This window comes from Chanodichthys erythropterus, chromosome 5 (assembly GCF_024489055.1).
Source record: "Chanodichthys erythropterus isolate Z2021 chromosome 5, ASM2448905v1, whole genome shotgun sequence".
Lineage (NCBI taxonomy): Eukaryota > Metazoa > Chordata > Actinopteri > Cypriniformes > Xenocyprididae > Chanodichthys > Chanodichthys erythropterus.
This window is the reverse complement of record NC_090225.1, coordinates 24,981,117-25,002,008: the sequence shown is the minus strand read 5'-3', so window position 1 is coordinate 25,002,008 and position 20,892 is coordinate 24,981,117. Positions and strand designations below refer to the sequence as shown.

Genomic DNA, 20,892 nt, shown 5'->3' with positions numbered 1-20,892 from the left:
ACACTGTAAAATAAAGTGTTACCAAACAGTATAACCAAAAATATGATTAAATATTACATATAATAATCATTTCATCAAGTGGTTAAAATATATGCACTAGTTATTGATTAGTTTTACATTAATTATATAGTTTCATAGTAAGTCTCTGGGAGTGCTATTATTTACTAATTCGTTTATCAGAGTTTCATGTTAGTTAATAGTAGTTACAAAAATGTTAATATTGCATTCCCCTGTTGTTCTTTTGCAGATATTCATTAATGTTGGAACAATATTCTAAAGTGTTACCCATGATTTTCATAAATTTAAAAGCCTCTTTTGGAGAAATAGTGATTATAGTCAGATCTCAAGCATGTTTCATCTTTAGAATCCTAATGTGCAGTCAGAATTAGGTAAATAATGACAGCGATATCTTTTAAAGACACAAAAAAATGTGTGCACTTGTAATTAAATTGGTATTTGTTGAGCCGCAATTAATCCTGCATGATGAAAAGTGTAGGGAGACAGAAACACAAAACATATCTGACAGTTTAATTAAGGGTATTATCCTAATGGATTTGTGACTAGAGGAAGAATGAAACGACCGATTGTGATGGGCAAATGTGCGGGGGATATAAAAGGCGATCACGCAGGCGACAGGAGAGCGAAGAGTGCATTTTAATGGGCAGCCAAACACCATGCCTAATGACGGTGGCTCCTGATTCCCTGCCATGTCTTACCAATGCTCGCAAATGACTCCGGGCTTGTATAATTTGGACCATTGAGATCTAAATGAGGGGAAATTACCGTTTTATCATCAAATTCAATCATAGACTGGCATCAGGTGTCTCGGGAGACTGGGTGAAGATGATTTAGCATTTAAAGAGCTTCTTAGCTTTTGAGAATATGGCTTGGGGAAGGTGAGGAGTGCTAGACAGTGTGAAGTGCCAGTGAACACATGCCTTAGAGCAGCTGGAGCTCCCTGGCTGGGTGACCTTTCACCAGCATGCTAGTGTGGCACAGAGGCGAAGTTCATTACAGCTGTGCTGAAAGTATAGCTAGAGGCCTGGCCACGATTCTGTCTACTGGGAGAGCCCCCAAAAAGGTTAAGCCTCCTCTCTCAAAGGAAGATCTTGCCCCCTCTTCCTAATCCTGCTGTGAGACCTTTTTGTGTGTGTGTGTGTGTGTGTGTATTTTATTATATTTTGTTTTGTAATGTTATATTTTTTTTTTATCTTTTTTCCTCTAAATAGCTATATACATTTATAGTGAAATAAATCAACTTTTTGATGATATTCTAATTATATGACCAGCACCTGTGTGTGTGTGTGTGTGTGTGTATATATATATATATATATATATATATATATATGTGTGTGTGTGTGTGTGTGTGTGTGTGTGTGTGTGTATGAAGAATTTGGTTCCAAAATGCAATAACTCCATTTTGATTAATTTGAGTAAAAAGGTGTTTTCTTTACCAAGAAAGTGGCAAGATGAAAACCACTATTTTCTGCTTCAAACTTTCACATAGAATCTAAAAACATTAATGATTCAAATCTACATTTTGATTTTAAAAAGTTTATTATAAAAACGTATTCATTTTTTCCCCAAAATGCAATAAATCCATGACACTTTTTTTTTTTCAAAATGCAATTAATCCATCAATATAAAAGTTATTTTTCAAATTGAAAATACATAAAGTAAGTTGATTCACATATATAACAGAGTGTAAATTTTGCCAATATTTATCTTATATACAGGCATTTTACTAAAAATACATTCAGCCGTCACTCCCAAAATGAATTCAACTGGTCATCTTATTATTGTTATAAATTATTTGTCATTACAGATTAAAGAGTATCTGGCGCCACCGCATGGTTAAATAAACACATTTGCCGAGTACATTGGTATTAAAAACGGCTTTTTTAAAAAGCCTTTAATGTTTACAGTGGGTGTAATGGTACGCTGTGATTGGTTGAGAGCGGATATATCGTGTTCTGCAGAGAAAGGAGACTGGCGTTTGTCGTGTTTTGGAAAGAAAGGGAGAAAACATCACATGCGCAAAATTAATAAATGACTTTTCATTACCGACCAGATACAATACTGATTTTGGTGGAACCAAACTCTTCATATATAAACTGATGGTATATATTATAAATCATTACTATTGGTCACACTTTTATGTCTCTCTGTTGGTTTTGCAAATATTTAACCAATGAAAAGTATTAAAAAGAGCTTGTGACTAAACCTTGTAATTCCAATGGAACGGATTGGTAAAACCTAATAACTCCACCCACCTCTATTGTGAATGAAGTACCGCACATCTCTGCTTGTTTGCAATGTAAGGGTACATAAATAACTGGTTCTTTAAATTAGTACAGCATTTTCTTTACTCAAGAAACATGATATTTATAAAGGCTAATGTTTTAGGTATTTGTGGAGAGAAAAAGTGTCTTAGTCCAGCAATTGTTATTAAATCACAGCCAATGCTGTCTTAAATAATCTCTCTCTCTCTCTCTCTCTCTCTCTATCTGTTGTAGTATTTCATAGTTGATATTTCATAGTTGAAGTTAGCATTTTATGATCTCATATTTATGTAATGCAACTGATAGACTGCATATCGTCACTGTCGGGCGAAAACCTTGTATCTCCAAAAATGCTACTTTTCAGGAAAAAAAAAAAAAAACAAAACACACACTGCATTGTCAAAGTTGATATTATGGCATTAAATGGTCAGACACTTGCATTTGTCAGTATATTGACAAGAAACAGCGACAATGTCTCTCAGTTGCATTAAATATATGAGATCATAAAATGCTAACTTTCCTGAAGTATTACATATCAACTAGAATATAATAGGAAAAAAAGATAAACACTTTTCAGTAAAGTGAGAAAAAGCTCAACACTATACCCATTAAAACTCAGGCTGTAATTATGACATTTATAACATTCATAACATTCTATCTTCCTTTTTCAAACATTCAGCTTTTTGGTACACAACATTGTGATAATAAAGTGGGATAGAATAAATGTGGGTGGTGGTTTGCCAACTGGAACCCAAAAGGGTGTAATAACTGATACTGTTAATCAACCAAATGTAAAATGAGGACATTCATCTGTTATGTAAGGGATGGCACATGAACAGTCTTCCAGGACTGGAGCTAATTTCAGCCTTTCCAAGAATCCAGGGGCATAAAACCAGTGGCGGGGTTTGGCTCTCAGTTTTATTGCAATATGAAACTGTAATGAGCTATAAAGAACTACATGATATGCAAATGAGCTGTAAGAGGACTTCTGTAAATCAGATGCTGTATCACTCCAACAGACTATTATTGAAATTAGCAGTTAAAAGGGGATTAATAAAGACAATACAAACCTGAAAAGCTCCCGAGCTTTGGAGCTGTCATATCGCCACCATCGTAGATTTCTAACGAGTCCCAGTTATGCTCGGTGGCAAAGCTCATGACTTGGATCTGCCGAGAAAATGGAGACACACATCATGACATGACATGCAATGACAAACTTACGTACAATGAAACAATTCATTAACGTAATGGTCATATGCTATACTTCTGCAGCACTGCTTAAAATCATAAGCTTCACCCCCTCTCTGAACCTAAACAGGCGGTTTCTGCTAATGTACCTTTAAGACATCAATATGTAAATGGCTTCATAGCTTGATATGGTCATATGTTAATGTACTCATACCATGACGATTTCTGAAAGATCCAATTTTTCAGTTTAGTTTCCATAAATGATCTGGCTGAACTGTGGAAATAGTGTGCTGTGAACATTACAGTATGTCAACATAGTAAATGTATCTCTTTACAGTACTTTAGCAAAATGGTCTAAAAAAGATGTAATTGTGTCAGTTTCTCTACAGTATCGGTAGTGCAGTATTGGCCCTTCAGTCTCTTGTACCTTATTGTTTACATAAAAAATAACTGTAAATAAACACAATGTTATTAATAGAAAATATATAGAAAATAGAAAAATGTTCTCATTTTTACAGACATGCTTCAAATTCTGACAGCATACAATAAGTATTAATGAATTATGTATTTTACATTTGATTACTTTTGTAATCCGATATGGCAAAAAAAATTTATCTTGATTTTTTCAGAACGATAGACTGATTCACGATTTCGATTTTGTTTTACTGTTTCTCTGCGAGAAACCAAACAGTATTTATATTACTTTTTTTTTTTACCTCTAATACACCACTATGTCCAACTGCGTTCGGCAATCGATTAGTGAGGTCTGATCGCGCTCTGATAATGGCAGTGATGTCAAAGCCACTGGAAGGCAAGCCTGCAACCTTTAGCCAAAAAAGCGTAACGGCTAATGCTAACATTTCCGGCGGTACGCAGGGAAGGAGACCAGAGGCTGTTTTTTGAATGAATGTCAATGGATGAGACTGGTTTCACTATGCTGATTAAACAGCTTTTGTGGGGAAATAGCTAATCATTTAATTAATCGACAGCCTGTTTGCTAATCTTCAGCATGTTTTACACCAAACAATACTTTCGTTGGGAACTAGATGTAGATTTTAGCTTGATGAAAGTGTATTTTTTTAAGAGAAGGCAGACTAGGGAATGTTGTGACTGATGTCACTGCCATTACACGATAGGCTGAGAGGTGGTGCATGTGATTAAGTTAGCTGTTATGCTTTCTCCAATGGTAAGAGAGATACAGACCCTCTCATATCCCCATAATTTACAATCTCTGGTGATGTCTTGCGCTTATAATTCAATGAGTGCTAGACATCACTTCAGCTGTCAGAACGCGATTCGACCTCACTAACCGAGTACTGAACACAGATTTGTCTATGCAAGTTTTTTTGGCTCTTGATGAAATTGATTGATTGTGTTCCCATTCACTCACATTATTTGACTGACAGACGGCAATGGTTGGAGTTAAAAATCATCATTTGTGTTCTACTGAAGAAACAAAGTCACCTACATCTTGGATGAGCTGGGGGTAAGCAGATAAACATCAAATTTTCATTTTTGGGTGAACTATCCCTTTAACAACAATCAAAAAAGTTCTGGGACTTCCGATAAGATGGCAGAGTGAGAAGTCGCAGTTTCTGCTCTGAGTATTACTTTTGATCATACTTATTATTTTATAGTTCTAAACGCTCCTCACATTCTAGCACAAGTTTAATTAGATTTTAATAAAGCCCAAAAGTAACCTAATATGCCAAGGGCCAATACGAAAAAGGCCACAGATACTGCTGAAGAAAACGTACAAGCAACGACTGCGGACATGGCTGCTTCGGCATACGGGGATGATACCCGCGAACTCCTCGGGGTATCAGATCAGAGGTCGCTGCGCTTAAAACGGTAATTCTGTCTGAGTTGAAATCTTCAATTTCGGCAGTGAAAACATCACTGCAGGTTCAGAAGCAAAAGCTGAAGGATGTCGAAGAATCACTCACCGATGTGGATGGTCACGATGCTTCTCTTGAAACCATGTGCGCAACTTTGTCTAAAGATAACGAACGGATGAGGGCGAAACTCGATGACTTAGAAAACCGTTCGAGGAGAAATAATGTGAGAATAATTGGCATTCCTGAGCACTCTGAGGGCGCACACCCAACCACATTTATGGAGGAACTCCTTATTGAAGTCTTCGGAAAGGAGAGTTTTGCCAAGCCCCCAGTGGTTGACAGAGCGCATTGCTCCCTGGCCCCCCCGCTGAAACCAAACCAGGCTCCGAGACCCTTTATTGTCTGACTACATTACTATCAGACGAGGGAATTAATTCTTCGACTTGCCCCGCGCAAAAAAGGACAACTAATGTATAATGGCTCGCTAAACAGAGAGCAGCCTTCAACCCGATTAAAGCTCAGCTTAGGGATGCCGGCATCGAGTTTGGCCTTCTTTTCCCTGCCCGCTTGAGAATTACCCACACGGTATGAGACATTCCTTTGATTCCCCACAGCAAGCTACTGAGTTAATTCAGAGTGTTTTGACACCCGCGATGGACAAGTAGGGCAAACTATGTAATGTGGGACTAATTCATTGTTGACTGTCTAATGGACATATTCTGATTTATCCTTGTTTGAATGGGACTATTTTCATTTACAATGACCCGTGATTATGAACAGTCAGCTTTATGAGCGATACTTTTGATGACTCTATTCCGGAATAATATGTTTAAATCCGTTCTTTATGTTTCTTCATGTATCAAGATGATAACGTGCTCTTTACTTTGGTTTCAAATTTAATGTGCCATAGACCTAACTCTTACTTAATATGGCTTTGTCAGTTTTAGTTCAACAGAGCAGAATTGATAACTGGTAAGTGATGCCACGCTGTAAACCAGTGGATGTTTGGTTTTTGATGGTTACTGTGTGGTTTTGGAATGGGGGTGGGAGGGGTTTATGTGCAGCATGTTTTTATCATCCAGCTTTCAGTCAGCATCAGTTCACCCTAACAATACACCTAACGTTATATGTTAAATCGTGTACTGTTTATGTAGCTCACTATATGTGGTTCACTGTGTCTCATTCTGGTCAATTTATTATTTGTTGCTTCTTGACAAAATGGCCAAACTCCAGATGGCTGAGTTAAATTTTGTTACCTGGAACGTGAAAGGCATGAATAATTTAATTAAAAGAAATAAGAGTATGGCGCATTTGCGCCTGCTAAAGGCAGGGGTCACCTTTTTACAGGAAACACACATTTTAAACGCAGATGTGGTAAAATTTAAACGATGTTGGGTGGGGCAGGTATTTCATTCCGTTCTGGACACTTCCCTAGACCGGTCCTCAACTAGAGTCATACAGCCTTCTAAATCTGCTGTAGTTATAAAGGATTTTTGTGAGCAGTATGGACTACTTGACCCATGGAGATTTTTTTTTCCTTCCTCCAAAGAATTTTCCTTTTTCTCCCCAGTACATCATTCGTATAGCCGAATTGATTTTTTCTTGGCAGATAAAAGCCTGATTTCCTTTATTTCAACAAGTAAATATCATAGCATAGTGATATCAGACCACGCCCCTTCTCTATTTAAGCTTAGCTTTCCCAATTACCACTCATGTTTTAGGCCATGGAGGTTAAACTCCCTGTTATTGTCAGATGATGAATTTGTTAAATTTCTATCTAAAGAGATAGCTTTTTTTTCTGGAGACAAATGATACACCTGATATCTCGAGAGCTACATTATGGGAGGCTTTTAAAGCCTTAAAGTGGGAAAATTATTTCCTTTTCCTCCTATACCAGAAAGCAGGAGATCTCAAAACTTAAAGTGATTTCTGATGCAATAAGCAAGTTGGATGTCTAATATGCTACAAATCCAAGCCCTAGTTTATATAAAGAAAGGCTGCGGCTCCAGACCGAATTGAACCTATTAACAACTTCTCAGGAAGAGAAAAGGTTGTTAAAGACTCGCCATGCGTTTTATGAATTTGGTGATAAGGCTAGTAGATTATTGGCCTATAAACTTGCCAATCTGACGTCTCCAAAATGATTACTCAAATTCAGTCCTCTTTTGGTTCTCTGTTACACACTGCACAAGAGATAAATAATAGATTTGTTCAATTTTACTCATCTCTGTATTTGGCTCTGATTTGGCTTTCTTGGAATCCTTTTCTGCCTACTGTTAGTATTGGTCCTGAACTTGGTGATTCTATTAGACAACAAGAGGTTATGGAAGCTGTTGTGGCTATGCAGAGTTGTAAGGCACCTGGACCGGACAGCTTCCCTATAGAATTTTGTAAAAAATTCTCAGCTCTGTTCAGCCCACTTCTTGCAGCAGTATATAATGAGTCTTTTGAGAAAGGCTCCCTCCCTTTGACTCTTACACAGGCTTCAATTTTGCTTTTGTTAAAAGAAAACAAGAACTCTATATTCTGTAAATCTTATAGACCAATTTCACTACTAAATACTGATTTTAAGATATTAGCTAAGGCTGTTGCGCTTTGTCTAGAACCCATCTTGCCTGCAATAATTCACAATGACCAAACAGGATTTTTTCGAGGTCACAACCCCTTTAACAACCTCCGATGTTTGTTTAATGTTATGTATACTCATTCACACTCGGATACAGAAAGCATTGTCTCTCTCAATGCTGAAAAGGCATTTGACCATGTTGAATGGGAATATATTTTTTTTACTCTCAAAAAATGTGGCTTCCCTGAAGATATGATCTCTTGGATTAAACTTTTATACTCCGCCTCAGCCTCTGTTTGCACAAATAATGTATTTTCAGAATACTTCCCCTTACAGAGAGGGACAAGGCAGGGTTGCCCGCTTTCGCCCTTGTTATTCGCAATTTCTACTGAGCCGTTAGCCACATTACTTCGTCAGTCCTCTGTTTTTAAAGGCATCACTCGAAATGGCATTGAGCACAAAATTTCTTTATATGCGGACAATGTTCTTTTGTATGTTTCTAATCCCTCTTCATCGCTATCGCATATATTGTCATATTGCCAAAATCCTCTTTGCAGAAGCCTAAGTGCCATGGAGGGATGGCTTTACCAATTTTTTATTTTATTACTGGGCAAGCAATATTCAAAAAATAGTGCATTGGATGCCAGCTTGGGACTCGCAGTCTATTCCTGTGTGTGTGCAAGGGGAGGAAGCATGTACCTAATATTCTCTTAAGTCCTTGGTTTGTGCACCACTTCCAATTTCAGGAAAGAGTTTCATTACATCACCTAATCCAGTTGTTGTGCATACGTTAAGAATTTGGTCGCAGTTTAGGAGACATTTTGGCTTACAGACTGCCTCAATTGCTGGTTCCATTGTCTCCAATTGTTTATTTCCCCCATCCTATACAGACACTGCATTTTTAACATGGGAGGGGCAGGGAATTAGATTTTTAAAAGATTTGTTTTTTAATGGTGTTTTCTGTTCCTTTGAGGAGCTTGCACACAATTTCTCTCTGCCCAAAACATTTTTTTTTTTTTTTTTTTTTTTTTTCCGATATTTGTAGATAAGGGGTTTTATTAAGTCATTATTTAAGTCTTTTCCTGAATTACCTGCTCCTTCAGTTATGGATTCATTGCTGGATTTAAAACCAGAAGGCAGAGGATTAATTTCCCACATATATTCTCTTATAAGCACCATAGGTCCACACAGCACAGATTTTGTGAAAAATTCTTGGCAACTTGACCTTGGTAGAGACTTTACTGATATAGAGTGGAGTGGTATTTTAGACAAAGTACATTCATCATCATCATCCTGTGCCAGACATGCCCTCATCCAATTTAAAATACTTCATAGGTTGCATTTCACAAATTCAAAATTAGCTAGGATCTATCCTACTATTAGTCCTGAATGTAACAGATGCCAACTCTCACCAGCAAGCTTACAAACTTATCTTAAACATTCTATATACTCAGAATAAATATAAAATAAGAAAAATGCTAAATATTCAGTCAAAAAGTAATAGCAATAAATAACACCAGTAATAGGCTATTATTAACAGCAAATGCTTTGTAAAAACAGAAAACAACAGCAGCTTTCAGTCTGTCACCGTCATAAAAACATGAAATATCAAACATACAGTAGTAGTCCTTTCCACTGCCTGCGTCTCATTTTTATAACGCAATAACGCATTTCTGAATGAACAGCCGCTTAAAGCCCCGGGTATACTTCGGCCGTCCGCGTTCGTGCACCATCCGCATGACGTAATTTCATCAAACACCTCCAAAAGGGGAAAGAGCTTTGCGACTGAATGTACAAATAGCTTTGACACAAATTCACAGAAACAAATGGACTCCAGCATGGATTTGCAGTTATCATTTTGTGTCAAATTGTTGGATTTTGAGGTAAAATCATATATATATATATATATATATATATATATATATATATATATATATATATATATATATTTATATAACCGTATATACCGTATATATATATATATATATATATATATATATATATATATATATATATATATATATATATATATATATATATATATATATATTTATTAGGGCTGGGCGATGTATCGAATGCTTTTGTCACGCGCATTTCTTCAGTAAAGCCGGTTCCCTGATTACCACTATATCGCCATCACCTGCTTTCAAATGAAGCAGCATTTAATAGACAGAGCCGTAGTTCACTGATAAGACACGCAATATCGCGTTCAATATCGATATGTATCGCCGCCGATATTGAACGTTCGCTGTTCATGAGGCATGTGTTGTGCAATCGCTCCAGCGGCCTCGTTCAGCTCCGACAAAACTCGGTCCTGCTCTGCTTGATACTACAGTAACGTTAATAATCACATCCATGAACATGATTACTTCCTGAGTCCTGTCCTGATTGTTTCCACCGGCTGTGATGTGAAGACCACAAGTCCCAAGATTCCACGCTCAAACTTGGCATCATCAAGCTACACCTTTGTTTTGAATAGGCCTCTAGCGATCTCTAGCGGACAGAAATCCTACATATTGCACCTTTTCTTTCTTTTTTTTTTAAAAGGTTATTTTAATTAATTGTAATACTATTTTTAATAAATATATGCTTTTATTTTAAACAAAAGAATGTGTTTTTCAGCTTTTTCTCTGTGTCGTGTTGAAATACCATGGCTGTCAGGAATTGTAATGCTATTGTATACATTCAATAAAAATACAATTCATACAATGCCACAATCAGAATTTGTCTGATTTACCTTAAATTTCATTTATGACCATGTTCTACATATGGCATCACAGTTGGATCTTTTACATAAAACAAACACCACTTTGAACACCATTAAAAACAAACAAACAAACAAACAAACAAAAAATGTATAATGCTAAAATTAACTTTTGTAATTCACTGCCTTGCAGAGTGCAGTGGAATCTTTTCCATCTTATCACTTCAGCAGGTGCAGCTTTACTGCATTTGATGAGTTCACACGTGGCTCTTTTGTACTTACCTGAATACCGGCTCCTTCTGTAACAATGATTTTCCACACACAGTTCAGGCTGTTCCCATAAGGCTCTGGGAACCCAGGGGAGAGAATGGTACCTCTCCTTTCTGTCAGATTCCCGCTGCATGGAACTGTGGAGCAAAACAGAGGCAAAATTGAGCTCATGCTGAGGATGGAACAGTACAAGTGCCTGAACTGAGTCCTGTGAGAAAGACAGCCGACTCCTTTGACACAAGATGCGATTATGCCCGAGGTAACATGAACCAAAGCCATCATCACCCTGCTAAAACATACATTCTCTGCAAGTGAAATGTCTTTCTGGGAACACCTCTCCCAAGAAACAATCTTGTCATTGCCTTTGTAAAGGCTTCTTTTTTCTAGCTATAGAAGCTAACCAAGTTTAGTCAATATGACCAACAATCCAAATTATGAATTACACAATTAAAATTGGTTGCACAAACTGTTATGCAGTACATTTTTCAACATATTAATGATGTCATGCTTTATCCTTGCTGGTAGATTCTTATACTGAATATATTTTTTTTCTTTTGACAGATGTTTAAAAAAAAAATGCAAATATGCTATTCCATTTTATCAAAGTAGATTTTTTCTGCATCTGAATATAGGTAGTAAGAATTCAATTTTGACTTACTACATCCGCCATACTGTTACTGTTACTGTCACGTGACCTACCAATGTCAGTTGCGTCGCTTCACTCCCATTCACAAATCCTCTCCAGTTGCCTCATGGGATACTAAAGTGTCCATCGAATGCACACTTTATAATCTTAATGGAAGTAGTAGGTCATTCAGGTACTATTCCCCTGCTGTTTTTCAAATACTATGTATTCGGACATACTATTTTAGTTTACTGTTTTTCGCATACTATATAGTAAGGAAGTATGCAATTTTGGATGCAGCGTTTCCAGTCTGATACATTTGGCGTCACATCACTTGAGAAGGATTGTCATGACATCACTTTCCTGCAGCTCCAGAGCAATTAGTTACATGACATTTATGGCTCAAGCTCTCTCCAGGTATTACGGACTGACCTGCAAACGGTGTTTCATGTTGACTTTAATTCATAGATGAAATGGATGAATGTGGAAGGATTTTTTTGTAGCTAAATATATTTAATTTCTATTAATATTTAATATCTACCTTTCAGTTTGTAATTCCTATGAAAACTGGGGAATTGAGATTTGAAAGCAGACTGAAATGAGAATGTGCCTTAGGTGCGATAAAATCGTGACAGCACTAAAGAATACGGCGACAGCTAAATGCTTAGTATTAAAGCCTGGAGGTTACGGCTTTGAACTGAAGGCTGTGGCCCAGAGGCCCTTGGATTCAGCTTTCAGCCCCTTGAGGATGGCAGTATAGAAGGAAATATTAACTAGGGGCCTGACATTTTAAATCCTCATAGAGGCCACTGCCATTTCGTCCCTTATTAGTTACCTCAAGGTTACATAAAACCACAGGAAACTTGTGCATTTACATTCTCTTGAGAAAACACGGGGCTATGAATCAACATCTGAATGATGGTACCTGTTAGCAAGCAAATAAAAGTCAGAATTTGTACTGTCTGTGTTTTTTCTATTTCTAACCCTCAGTCACAATGAATTGTTTAGTCCTGAATAAAACATGACTAGTGGGCATTTTCCTTGGATAAATCTAGGCTAGCTTACCTATACAATTTGGGATGGTGTCATTCCACTGTGCCAGAGCGTTAGGGACCGCGTGACACTTGATGGCTTTGGATCCCTGGAGAAGGTATCCAGGGTTGCACTCAAAACGAACAATGGAGCCAGCTGAGAACTCTGAACCGATCCGCCTGCCGTACCTGGGCTCTGGGATGGAGCTGCACTGTGTATCACTGGTACGTGGAACAGCTAGTGGACAGGAAACAGATCTCGGTAACACTTTAGTATAGAGAACACATATTCACTATTAACTATGACTTTTCCCTCAATATACTCATAATTTACTTCTTATTAATAGTTAGTAAGTTAGCTGTTAAGTTTAGGTATTGGGTAGGATTAAGAATGTAGAGTCTTGTCATGCAGAATAAGGCATTAATATGTGCTTAATAAGTACTAATAAATAGCTAATACTCTAGTAATATGCATGCTAATAAGCAACTAGTAAAAAGACCCTAAAATAAAGGGTTACCCAAAACATAGTAAGCTGCCTTTACATTGTTTCTCTCTTCTATTTCATAATATCACTGTTTTTACTGTATTTTTGGTCAAAATGATGCAGCCTTGCTGAACAAAAGAGACTTCTTTAACATTAAAAAAATCTTGCTGACCCCAATCTTTTCAACAGTAGTTTAGGCAAATATAAATACAAAAGGATACATACACAAATAATACTACTAACACAAACCATATAGGAGTTTTCCTTTAGCATGTTGCTATTCTAATGGATCAATACTTTAATAAACCCATAATAAAAATATTTACAGTAACAGACATTCATTGGGTAAAGGCCATTTCTATTTTTGACAGTTTAAAACAGTGACGTTTTCATGTTTTTTTTTTTTGTTTTTTTTTATCCTTTTCAGTATTGAATGAAATAAAACACACACACACACACACACACACACACACACACACACACACACACACACACACACACACACACACACACACACACACACACACACACACACACACACACACACACACACACACATTTCTGTCTTAATAGCACCAATATTTCACTTTGAAACACAGACAACATTCCATATTTGTAACCTACTGTATGTTTCCCAGTGCAGCAGTGTACACTGTGACTATTTTAGCACTCTTTTTATAGAAAACCTACATATATATTTTCTAGTACATTTGTATGAGCATCTTCATGACTTAAGCAAAGAGAACTTTGCTGGTTTTGCTGTTTTTGTTTGCGGACATTGTAGCAACTTTGGTTCTTTTTTTCTATTTGTGCTTTAACTTTAATCTGACGGCTGTGGATATATAGGAAGAGGCTGGTAGGACCATCCACCATCACCTGGATGCCTCCATGAGCCAAATGAACTGTCCTAACTGTCAGAGAACATTTCTCATACACCCGCTGTTCTCTCTGCGCCCATTGCTGTACACTATAAAATGGTGAGGAGATATATAAAGAGACATAGCAGGCTTGCTGGGGTCTGCGCTGTGTGTGTGTGAGCACGCTGATACGGCTGTGAAAGATTCCTATTGTATCTTTTTATAAGGCAGCTGATAAAGGGAGTTAAAAAGCCTAATTTATACACTCTTTTATGACATCTTTTTAAACGAGGAAAAATGCCTCAAATGTCCTGCGGCACCCTGCTGCTGTGTGGGAAATTTGAAACGTCAGGGGTGAGTCATTTAAAGGAACAGTTTAGCAAAAAATTATTTACTTACCTCATTTCATTCCCAAAAATAGCTAACCCAAAAATTCTTTAAAAAATAAAAATAAAAAAAAAAAATAAAAAAAAAATAGGAATGTCAAAATTAATGTGCTAATGCATGTGATATTTTTTTTCCAGTTTAACACATTAAAAATATTTAACACAATTACCGCATCATCCATTTTTCCGTAATAATTTGGCTAGCAGTACATTATATGATCACGCTCTTATTCACGCAAATGCTTTTAATTCAAGCGCCAAACAACGACCGAGAACACGCTGTCTGTGAATGTCAAGTCGGTGTGACACACACATGACTCATGTGCACAGAAAGATGCGTATCGAGTTATCTTTCATGCTTGACCAAACAATAACACACAGAATTATGACAAAATGCCCGTTTTATTGAGAATCCTCATAAGAACAGTCTTACATTAGTTAAATAACATATTAAACGAAAGAGTTGTGACGAAATGAGAAACGCGGCAGATCCACGTTATGTTCGGCAGCGGCAGGTCTTAAAGTCACAGCAGCCTAATAAACCAGCTGCTGTGATGTCTGTCATTAATTTTGCTACAATGTTCGCAAACAAAAATAGCAAAACCAGCAAAGTTCTCTTTGCTTGGGTCATGAAGATGCTCATACAAATGTACTAGAAAATATATATGTAGGTTTTCTATAAAAAGAGTGCTAAAATAGTCACAGTGTACACTGCTGCACTGGGGAACATACAGTAGGTTACAAATATGGATATTTATGTATATTATGTATTATGTATAATATGTATATTTCCTACCCGTTAGACAGTTAGGAAGGCCACAGGTAATTATGACATTTATTATAATGGGTTTAATGGGCCTTATATATGTTATACTGTAATGCTGAATGTCTATACTGTTTATTTAGAAACAGCTTAAAAACGGTATATTTTAAATATTTGTTTAACAGTTTTTTACAATCGCTAGGACACATTTCTCAATACTTAGGTCACTTTTTCAGAACTCTTTACACAGTTCTCCTAACCAACTTTCATCTTGGCACAGCAGTTAATTTCACATTCAAAATGCACTAAATCTACCAAAATACTTCATACATGTCTCAAATCAACTCATTCTTCCAGAACACTAGCAAAGGTTTTCACCCAGCAAACACGCTTTGTCACTTATAAAACATCGACCTAAAAACACTAACATCAGTTAGCAATATACAATGTTTTCATTTTTAAAATTTCTTAGCAAAACAAGAATGACACTCTCTACTGCTTATAATTCACTGCAGTTTATGTTATATGGTCCATGTTTACATTGCAGAACAAAATTATTCCTAAGTTTCCCCTTTTGAGTTGATGGTAATAAAAATGAAAGACTAATGCTTGTGTAGGTGTTCAGTTTCATCTAATTGTTTTGATAGTATTAGATTTTTTTAGATTCAGAATATATTTCATAACTATATTACTGTAGAAATGTAGCAAATTGCTGTCTTATTCAGTTTTGTATTATGTTATTGTTTTGAACATAAGTTTAACAGTTTTGAAAACAGTATGTAAGCATGTGCAAATTGGCCTGTACGTACAAAGAGTTTTGGCAGTTGTTGTGTCTGAGTGAGAAAAGAATTAATGAAATTAATAATATATAATAATAAAAATTAATATATATAAAAAATTCTCAAAGCATAAAACTTTGAGGCAACTCTCAAAATACTCAAGAGAACAGAGTACAAATCATTCTCCTATTCGGCTTTATACTCAGAGCTAAATGCATTACAAATTATATCAAATTCAAGCCCCTTCCTCATTTGACTCTATTGTGTACTGGTTATGACATTGTGATTGCGCTGTTAACTTCTCTGTGTGAAATATAAAGGCTATTTCCCACAGTGAGCGGGCTCAGGCATACTGATCAGCAGGCCGCCCCTACACTTCACAGTGAAATCACTTCACCCTATACATGCTGCCAATATATACACGACAAAAACATACCAAAGGCTAACTGAATGTTTCAGATTTGAAGATTAAAAACAAAGCCTTGGCTCTGAACGATGACCTGGTATTGACTGAGATTTGAGTGTGTGCTTACCTTGGTAAACAAAATGGAAACCTTTGGCAGATGGGCCGCTTTTTGCGCTGAATCTCAGCATGATTTGGTTTGAGGTGGCCAAGGGCAAGGTTTCTCCTGCAAAAACACAATATGGCAGGCATTAAAATCTCTCCGAGTTGCTTGTGGAGGCAAATGTGCCACAACAAACTGTTGCCTTAAGGTAGTGTACATGATGAATGGCTTAACTCCAATCAGCCTCCAGGGCAAAGGGTGGAGAGAGTAGGTCAGCAACAATGGGCCTAAAACTGATGGATACCCAAAGAAATACTTAAGCTGTCTTCAGCATGTTCATAGATGCAGTGGGTAAATTAAAAGAAAAATCCCCAACCGGCAAGGCTGACTTACCCTTGAGCTAAACTTTTCTAGCTAAGCTAAAGCTTTTCCAAAATCACAGTGTACTTTTACACAAGTTGCATCCAAAGGAAGAAACACTGAAACTGAAACACTACAGTTGAGCCTGGAGGGTTAAACACTCTAACTATGAATTGAGTGGCCCGTCAAGATTTCTGGCCCACTGCTCACAAAGCTGAGATAGAAATTATATGAATTTACAGCGCTTCCCATGGGAATATAATGTTGCACAGCAGACCATGAAGATATACAGTATAAAAATGCCATACAAACAGTTTGCGTCCAATGGCCGTCATCAATCCTGCAAAGACTGTGGAATTAGCCGTGATTTTCTTGTTCTTGGCATTTTATTACCTTTCACTCAATAATACCGGCAATAGTTCAGCAGGAAGCTGCAAGGATAACATTTTCTTTTTAGAAAGAATTAAACAAGTCTGGAACCAAAGGGCAAAAATGACAACATGGATCCAATATTTAAGATTTAATCTTGATATAAATACAGTAGTCCCAAAAAGTATTGGAACAACTAAACCACATTTAAAATGTCAATAATTAAAATAACAAAATATTAAACCAAGCAGCATTAATTTTTAAAAAAGACAGCACAAAAGGTTTGAAATGATAACCAATACATACAGTATAGTCCTGGTTTAAGTAGCTTTTGTGCCTTAGACAAAAAAATTACTGGTGTGCATCTTGAGACAAAACAATGGCACTTACATATTTGAAGATATGTCAGTGCAAGTTGCTTTCAGTTAAAACAGCTCATATGTGCATTTTAGACTGAGACTAGGCATAAGCCTTGTCTGTGAAACCAGGGGATACTGTTTAGAACCAGGACAAAAAGTATTTGGAGACTCTCTGGTTACCAGACGTTAGTGGATCATGTTGATAGCTCATATGATTCTCTACACCCGTGGTTACTCCGATAGGACATATCGATAAATTTGAAGAGAACCGACTTATATATTCACAAAAATATCACCAAAACACTGATTAAAGTCATTGCAAATATGGCTCAAGTTTGTAAAACTATGGGAAACAAGTTCTTTCTGAGAAAATCCTAGCATCATTTGCTGATTCCATTTGATCTTATATTGTGTTGTCTAATGCAATGACACTTTTTTTCTTAGATTTCTTTTCAAAACAGATTGACGCAGGATTTATCAGAAATCGTGGTCTAATGGTTAGAGAGTCAAACTGGTAACCCAAAGGTTGTAGTTTGTTTCTCAATACCTTGAGCAAGGCAACCCCCAATCGCTCCCTGTGTGCCACTGTAAAATGGCTGCCTACTGCTCTGGGTGTGCGTGTCCACGGTTTGCAGTGTGTGTGTATGTTCACTACTCATTACTCCTAATGTGTTTGCACTAACTTGGATGGGTTAAATGCAGAGGAAAAATTCAGAGTATGGGTTACATGTCACTTTCACTTATTCTTAATTTTCCTCATAGTTAAGTTCAAAGAGATTCAAAAGGAGGAACTTATTACTGTAGGTTACCGCTTTGGTAACATTTTACTTAAAGGTGCCGTAGAACGTCTTTTTAAAAGATGTAATATAAGTCTAAGGTGTCCCATGAATGTGTCTGTGAAGTTTCAGCTCAAATTCAAATTCATTTTTTTAACTACTATTTTGGGGCATCATTAACTATGAGCCGATTCAGGCTGCGGCCTTTAAAAGCAGCATGTCTAATCGCGTAAGTACAGTGTTTATTTGGATGTTTACATTTGATTCTGAATTAGTCTGAGGCTGTGCTCCATGGCTAAAGCTAACATTACACACTGTTGGAGAGATTTATAAAGAATTAAGTTGTGTTTATGAATTATACAGACTGCAAGTGTTTAAAAATGAAAATAGTGATGGCTCTTGTCTCCGTGAATACAGTAAGAAACGATGGTAACTTTAACCATATTATGTTACGTAACAGTCGGTGTTATGTTGAGATTCACCTGTTCTTCGGAGGTCTTTTAAACAAATGAGGTTTATATAAGGAGGAGGAAACAATGGTGTTTGAGACACACTGTATTTCATTTCCATGTACTGAACTCTCGTTATTCAACTATGCCGAGCTAAATTCAATTTTCAATTCGATGGCACCTTTAAACATTTAAAACGGCATTTTAAGTTAAATTTGTATTGTTTTAGTATTATTTTACTTATTTTTAAGATAATTTTATTTTAAAATTCAGACTGTTCTATTGGAAGGAAAATAAGAAAGATAATTAGCATATACTGTAGATGACCCAAGAGTCCAAAACTGATTTCATGAGGTATTTCAGGGTGACTTATGTGTCCAAATATGTATTTTGAATTATTTTATGACTTAGTAAAAATATGACTTGCAAAAAGCAGACTTATGTTTGCCCGAAGCTGTCGAAGTATGTGTTCACTGTGCATACTGTATAAGAGAAATTTGAAACCATAAAAACGAACACAAAACTATTAGCAAACTCTTACTCCCTCTGTATTTCCCCCTCAAAAAGAAGCCATTAAACCTCACTCGAGATCTCGTTCACTGCTCAATTGTCTGCACAATTGTCTTTTTACTGATTTAAAAAGCCATATATGCCTGTTTGCTTTTTTTCTCCAAAGGGTTCTGTGCATTTCAAAGCAAACTCAAAGCAACAAAACTAGGGTGAATGTAAAGCTATTACTTACCGGAATGAGACCCAGCCAGGGAGCTTAGCAGCCTAGAATTCTGATTGGGCCCATCAAATAACTCAACGGAGTCGTTCATGGCTGTCTGGAAATAGGCAAATTGCCCAAACACCACTGAGGAGACATAATGAAACACACTGAGCGTGTTACTATCATCACCACTGCTGGGAAGAGACACTAACAAAAGAAGTACAATGAGTTAAGAATAAAAGTGACATAAATTTCCCATAGACACTGTTCCAGGTTGATGGTTTTATAAGTGTTCATATGCACTCAGCACAGAAGTATGTATAGCCTAGTCACATCAGCCCCATCTAGATAAAGTGGCACATGAGATTTAATTCAGTACAATAGAAGATTCTGATTACAGAAATCATGCCGTGAAATTGTGAATAAACTGTAAACTCATACCGCAGAACACCACTTATAGTACTGCGGCAGCTCTGTCCTGAAAACAAATGACAGAGCTATGTGGGAATCAAGAGCTGGGGCTTTGTTTGTGATTGACGAACATATGACTGAGCTGGTTCTTTTTTAATGAAATAATCCAAATGACAAATCAAACACATTGATTTGTTGACTTACTCACTAGAAAAACTCAAGGGAATATATACACAAAACTTAATATGCAGAATTCAGAAACCGTTGTTGTACAAATAGCCCCATTAATGCTTAGTTTAATTACTGACTTTGTTGTTCATATAACAATGTATAGTTAAATAATCAGTTAGAAGTTGTGTGTGTTTTCACTGTAAGCGTACATCCAAGTATGGGAGTGTTAATATCATTGTACCCCTTTTTATTGCCTTAAAATCACGAACCTCTGTCTTTAATATATGCAATATATGTATGGTTGGTCATGTCTGGTGTCCATTCCTTCTGACCTGAGACCAGTGATGAAGCTGTGATTAAATGTGTTGGCTTGCTAAAAAGGACACATGGTTCACGTGGTAGGGGATGAGAGACCAGGGAAATCACAGAGACATGCTGTGCATGTCAGGTGCTGGTATGAGAGCCAGCTAAGCAGAGAGGGGTGGAAAGGGGTCATACAGACCACTGCGATGACTCTATTATCTCCCCTGTAATGAGATGTCAGTCCTGCTTCATACTCAAACAGTACAGAAAACCTGAAGGGTCACCGCTAGTGGCTGTGTAAATATAATTTTGACTGGATTTCTGTCGGCTCACAAATACTTCCACAAGCTTCAAATGTTAAAGCTTTACTTACACTCCTATTTGTTATGCATGAACTGCAGTTTTTTGGAATGGATTTATTAAACTCTGGTTTTGTGCAGTTGTGGATATGAAATATGCCCAAAAAATGTATTTAAACTACTCACATTCCATTTTTGTTTTTAATAGAAAACTTAGGTTGAGGGCTCATCATTTGAATTGACAGTTTTACGGCCTCTGACTTAATTTTTTCATCAGTTTATGAAACAATGCTTCTCTGCCATGGACAGAATTTTCCGGCAATCCACCAATCTATTAATCAATATATTTAAAATATTGAGTAACATTTACATGAAACAGAATTTTCTAATGATACACAACCTG

The 20,892-nt window shown here is 36.7% G+C and overlaps 1 protein-coding gene across 1 annotated transcript in view; it reads right to left on the bottom strand.

The window, feature by feature from the left end:
- LOC137020177 (CUB and sushi domain-containing protein 1-like) overlaps positions 1 to 20,892 on the bottom strand; it is a 245,575-nt gene that overhangs the window by 88,835 nt on the left and 135,848 nt on the right. Inside the window, 5 exon segments of the mRNA XM_067385422.1 lie at positions 3,353 to 3,449; positions 10,840 to 10,985; positions 12,539 to 12,742; positions 16,308 to 16,403; positions 19,336 to 19,449. Of these exon segments, the coding sequence (XP_067241523.1) occupies positions 3,353 to 3,449; positions 10,840 to 10,985; positions 12,539 to 12,742; positions 16,308 to 16,403; positions 19,336 to 19,449 (657 nt within the window).